This window comes from Trachemys scripta, chromosome 7 (genome assembly GCF_013100865.1).
Source record: "Trachemys scripta elegans isolate TJP31775 chromosome 7, CAS_Tse_1.0, whole genome shotgun sequence".
NCBI classification, from domain to species: Eukaryota; Metazoa; Chordata; order Testudines; family Emydidae; genus Trachemys; species Trachemys scripta.
In genome coordinates, this window is record NC_048304.1 from 76,645,908 (window position 1) to 76,651,907 (window position 6,000).

A 6,000-nucleotide genomic window follows, 5' to 3' on the forward strand; every position below is an offset into this window, starting at 1 on the left:
TCTCTGGTTCACCAGGAAATTTGCTTTTTTTCCCAAATCAGAACAAAAGCAATATTGTGAATAACAATATCCCTTGCAAACCAAATCTCCCTGAGCTTTAGCCAGTTCTAATTAGTGCTACTATTTCTTTAACAAAGCTAACCATATTGGGGGGATATTTGTTTTGTTTTTACAAGTGCTATCTTAGTGAGCCTTTAGTGTGGCTGACTGCGGCCTTTAGGTGGTCTTGTAATGCTAAGAACAACAATATTAGTCTCATAACAGTGACAATTGGGGTTTAGGACTGATATAGAGCTCTTGATATGGTGACACGAGGGTTTCAACTAATTAATAAACATTAGGTGAAGGTGTTTAGTAACTGATCATTATTTCTAAAAGTAGCATATTTGTGTTTCACCTCACTGAGAATAAAATGGGTTAGTTTTTTTTTTAAATGAAATAACTGATTCAGCTAGCCACATCATCACAATCTCTTTAGCCACTGTTTGTGTAATATTTTCAAGTTTTACAATTAATTACAGCTATCTCTAGTGAGTTTGTATGAAGGGTTGAATGTTAAGCTCTTCATAGTAAACATAATCTTTAGTATAGTGTTCTTTATCTCTACATTAGTCACAGTTTCTGAGCTTAATAGAGGCTTCTAGAGAAGTATGGGGTATGATCTAGAGTTGTGACTGCCAAGACTGGGTGCATTATGATTGTAGTTTGTTTATATCTCATGTAACAAAGAGAATAACCATATGATCAAGACTAACATACAGAAAATGTAGGAATATCACTTGTAGATGTAACCCCTTTGCACTAGATAAATATATACAATAGATGAATAAAAATAAAAAATGAAGTTTGTATTTTAGAGACATAGGTATTGCAAGCCCTTATATTAGTGACTTCTGAAACCCCATGTCTGTACTGTTTTGAGCTATTCTCCCTTCCTTTACCACCCCAACATACATACTCCATCTGCACTGGAAGAGAGAATGTCTAGAGAGAGAGAGTGTATGTATGTGTACATGGTTATCTATATTACAAATAATAAAATCTAATAGTGTATTGATTCCTGACTAGACATGCTTATAAATATTGAGAGACAGCTATGCTATATATATATCATCAGTGAGCTTCAAAGTATGCTGCTCCAATTGTCATTCAAGCTGGAGAAGATAGGGGAGACAGTAGTGCCCCAAAACATAAGTAAGAATAACATATAAATATTCAAATACCCTTTGCTACATGGAGGAAAGAAAGATTAGAAGCTGTTGAACGGTTTTTAGAATATTGCAAAATTCAACTTTCTCATGGTAAAACATCAGTAGCTCCTCAGAGCTACAGGAAGTCTACAGTCCTTAAGAAGTATACTGACCTAAACTGAGGAACAAATTGAGATTTAGTTTGTCCAGCCTGGCATTGTTCCATATATTTTGAAATATTTACTCATGTTTCCAATTTTATAGCTAAACGTGTTTTTAAAAGCAAGTGTTACAAAAAATGAATGGATATTTTTAATGTATGCTAGAGTCCCTATATTTGCTAGGTGATATGACAAAACTGAACATATTTTTAAAAGGAGAAACTAACTAAGTGTGTGTGTGTGTGTGTGTGTATAGAGAGAGAGAGAGAAAGTAGGAGCAAGAGATATTTACTAACTTAAAAGCTTTAACTACTTTTTTTAACCCGGTCAGCTGCGTGGCATAAATAGCTGCATTCATTCCTTGGATCTTCTAAAATAAATTTCAGCATAGTGTTTTTTGGCTCCATTCAGTGGACTCAAATTTCTATATTTTTGAGAGTTTTGTGGTACCAGAAGCTTTCTAGCTATAGTCCAATTTATTATTGGCTGCTTTCATCTTTCCTGGAAGCAGGCCAAATAGGTGCTGATGTTGTCTCTGAGCTAGACAATGAAACTATCTCATGATTTTTGTAATAATACATTTGATGGAAAAATATACAACAGTGTAAACTGTTTTTCCGTTTAGCCATTTCTCTGAGCTTGACAATTTCTATAAGCAAACTTTACATGGCTCCCTAATATCAACAAAGACAAAACGGGTAGCCTAAGCAAGCTCCTTGTGAACTACTGAAGTGCTAGTCAGTGCATGATACTATAACACTAGTGAAAGAGACCAAAATTTGAGAGAGGTCTTGTGATATACTATTCCAAAAGCCTCAAAATCAATATGCTCAACCCTTTGAGGTAGGTGATATGTATGTTTCTCTTAGTCTATGAAGACTGGATAAACTACAAAGTAATATTGATAACTTTTAAAAGCAATTCAACTCTCACAAAATGAAATTGAGAAACTAATATTGTGGATCTAAACTAACTATTTATATTGATTCCTATATGTGTCCAATGTACTAATTATTTAATGTGACACAAACATGTCAAACAAGATTTTAATACAACATATATTACATTCCTTTTTATAAGGGGTGTACATTTTGTGTATTAAAAATTAATTTGCATTATTCTTAAATGTAAATGTTAATATAAACGTGACATTAACACAAGTTTACTCACCGAAAAGGCCATGATTTATATTGAGATATAAATTGCAGGCATCCCTAAATTCTAACTTGGAAAGCCTTCCACATTCCAGATATGTTCTAATCAGAGAACTACATCACTTTGCCACTAGCTTACACATTTTGATCTTTCTGCAACTCTAGTGCCCAAATATGGCTGTTAAGATAATGTCCATATGAGAAAGTGGTAAATGGCAAACCATAAAAGAAAAGCAAATGTATGTTGTGACTCAGAATAAAAACGTTGAGTGAGTTGTTTTGTTTTTTTAAAGAAGTCAACAGTTAAAAGCTCAGCATGTTGTCTTCTGGGGGGTTTGTTTGGTTTTTCCTATTCATCTGTCTTTTTCTCAGTATTTCAGTATCCACTAATCAGTAGCTCAAGAAACTTAATTTCAATGACTGCATAAAATAATTTTATCTATGATCCATTTGCTCATAACATTAAAGTATTAATTTATTTTCCATATTGAAAAGTTAGTTTTGTTTCTTTAATCTCCCTCAAAGAACACTCTCTGCTTTTTTTTTTTTTTTAAGGGTGGGGGGAAAGCCTCCCCATTTAGCATTGGCTTCTTTCTGGTTGGGCATATTTGCTTTCTTTCCTTTTTCCAATACCGTCCCCAGGTGCTCTAAACATAACAAAACTACAGTCCAGCCACCAAATCATGTTACACGCTTATTAAAACTTACTTCCAGATTGTAAAATTTCAATTTTTGGCTATTTTGTTTTCTTGACCTTTAGTTGAATTTGTTTATTCTAATGCTTATTGAATTATTACATTTTTGGCTTTACAAAAGCTGTTGGAAAATCCAAATATGACATGTGCTCAACATTTTTTTACCACAACAAAATGGGTTGTAGTCCGGATTATTGATTTGAATGTGTTATTTTCAAAGAATGATTACTCATGACAACGGCTTCTTCAGCCAAGTTGACTTTCTGAAGTCAAACTGTTTTTCATCGTCTTCCCAAAGCTGATAACCTAAAATAGTGTCATTTTCTTTTTCCTTAAGCTTGACTTGGTTATATGGACTAACCTGTAACTGTTGACCATCTTGGCATTATTATTTTTGAAGCATTCTTATCTGCTTTTCATTTTTTCCCAATATCCCTTTTGAACTTTGGTGAATTTGGAGGGTATTTTCTTCTAGACACTGTTAGCTATCTGAATATAGTCCCTTTAAAAAAAAAAATTAAACATATGCCAGGGTTTTTTTTTTAAATGGATGCCTAAAGTCAGTGCTGCAAAGTCCATATTCAAGAACCTATGTGAGTAGTCAAATGTTTCAAAAGTGCTGGGCACCTACCAGCTACCAAAATATTATTTTCATAAATGAAGGGCTAGATTTTAGGGAAATGAAGGGAATGGAATATAAGTAGTGCAAAGTTAGTAAAGCAAAAGAGTCAAATATGACAAAATATTATGGCCAAGATTTTCAGAAAGTGCTCTCCATATTTATACACCTAAATAAGTGGCTTCGCTTCCCGCCTCTGCCTTCACTTTCTGCTCTAAACTGCTGAGTAGTGTAGTTTTACTCTGTTGAACTGCTGCTGTTTTCCTGGTTGCATTGCTGTGGTGGATGAAGTGATTCTTGTCTAGTCTATGGACACTTTGAAACCCTTTGGAAAGAAAATATGTGAGGTTATGCAGAACTTATACCTGCTGAATAGATATGATTTATTACTTGCCATGCTGCTCAGCAGCATCTGAAGCACGTTCAACAAGTTGGCAGTCCTTAAAGGTTTGACCATTTTTATGTGTATATTTTATATATACATTTTTCTGATGAATGGGTAATACTGTTTTTGGATTGCACTGTCAATGTCCATTTTAAATTGTAAATTTTTGGGGTCAGGAATCATGTTTTCTTTCCTTTTTTGCACAGCAAACAGCATGCATTTGCTACTCTATATGATGATAATTGTTTCCTTCTCTACTGTGTTGTCTTATTTTAAAATCTCATGAATTTCAAAAGTGTTGCAGCTTAATCTCTGAAAATACAGATTTAGCTACTCAGTGGTGAGGCAAAGGGAAATTTTATTAAAGATTTGACAATCCAGCGGGATTTTCTTTTTCACAATTATAACATTCTTTTTTCTCTCACCCGAAATATGATTTTAAGGTAAACAATATGACCAAATAATGGTACTGCTAACTATTCTCTTGACAATAGTTTGTGGCAATTAGACAGTACATACATACAAAAGTTGATCCTTCCAACATCCTTAATTTTGGGTAGTGAATGTGTATGACTTGAGTTAAATCTTTGCTTACTATGAGGTGAGATTCTTATTCAGCAAACCATCGCACTCTCAAACTGTCAAGCTCTCTGCTTGTTGGGATTGTGGGAGGTAATACTCATCTTGTAAAATTTCATTCTCACCATTTCAGTCAGAACTGCTAAGATTTTGAGTTACATAGGACAGGAAAAGTTGACTGTCATGTTTTAGCCAATGTTGTATTTGGTACAAGTGTACTTTATAATTTGGATTTAACTTTCCAGGGTTGCCTTCCTCTTGTGCTGATGTTTGATATGAAGGAAGAAATTGAAATAGAACCACAGATTATAACTCAACTAATGGAACAACTAGATGTCTTCATCAGCATTAAACCAAAGCCAAAACAACCAAGCAAGGTTGGTCAAAACCTAACATAGTTTTGCAAACTATGAGGTATGTTCTCTGTACACAAAAACCCCCATAATGCTATATGAAATATTGAACACTTCATTCCTGGATATTGCATTTAAAAGAGCCATTCACTGATTTGTCTTGTCTTCGCTTTGGTACTGCACTTGTGATATGACCACGTTCTGTTCCAGTAGTTGCCACCCTTTGATTGCCGTGAAGCAGTACACATTAAGAGCAGAATTTGGCTCATTAGATTTTAGTTTCCAATCAAAATGCATTTTTTTCAAATGAATTACAAACGTGACAAAAATGTCTTCAGGTTGAATGTTCCATACTATACTATCTCTGTTCTACAGCAATTTTTTTGTATTAAATATTTGACAAAATTTGGATCATCTGATTTGTCTAAGTGACGGATCCTGCAAACCCTTAGTAGAAGATAATGGAAGTATCCACAAGTAAAACTGCTCTTGATTTGGTTTACAGGATCAAATTTTAAGTCACACAACTCCCTGTTATTTTTAAAAAGAAGAACAGGAGTACTTGTGGCACCTTAGAGACTAACAAATTTATTAGAGCATAAGCTTTCATGGACTACAGCCCACTGTAGTCCATGAAAGCTTATGCTCTAATAAATTTGTTAGTCTCTAAGGTGCCACAAGTACTCCTGTTCTTCTTTTTAAAAATAACAGGGAGTTGTGTGACTTAAAATTTGATCCTGTAAACCAAATCAAGAGCAGTTTTACTTGTGGATACTTCCATTATCTTCTACTAAGGGTTTGCAGGATCCGTCACTTAGACAAATCAGATGATCCAAATTTTGTCAAATATTTAATACAAAAAAA

General features: G+C 34.0%; 1 protein-coding gene across 2 annotated transcripts in view; it reads left to right on the forward strand.

The window, feature by feature from the left end:
• BICC1 (BicC family RNA binding protein 1) overlaps nucleotides 1-6,000 on the forward strand; it is a 209,920-nt gene that overhangs the window by 182,419 nt on the left and 21,501 nt on the right. For both annotated transcript variants that reach the window (XM_034776029.1, XM_034776030.1), the window contains one exon: nucleotides 5,029-5,160. In XM_034776029.1, the coding sequence (XP_034631920.1) occupies nucleotides 5,029-5,160 (132 nt within the window). The remainder of the gene's footprint in view (nucleotides 1-5,028; nucleotides 5,161-6,000) is intronic.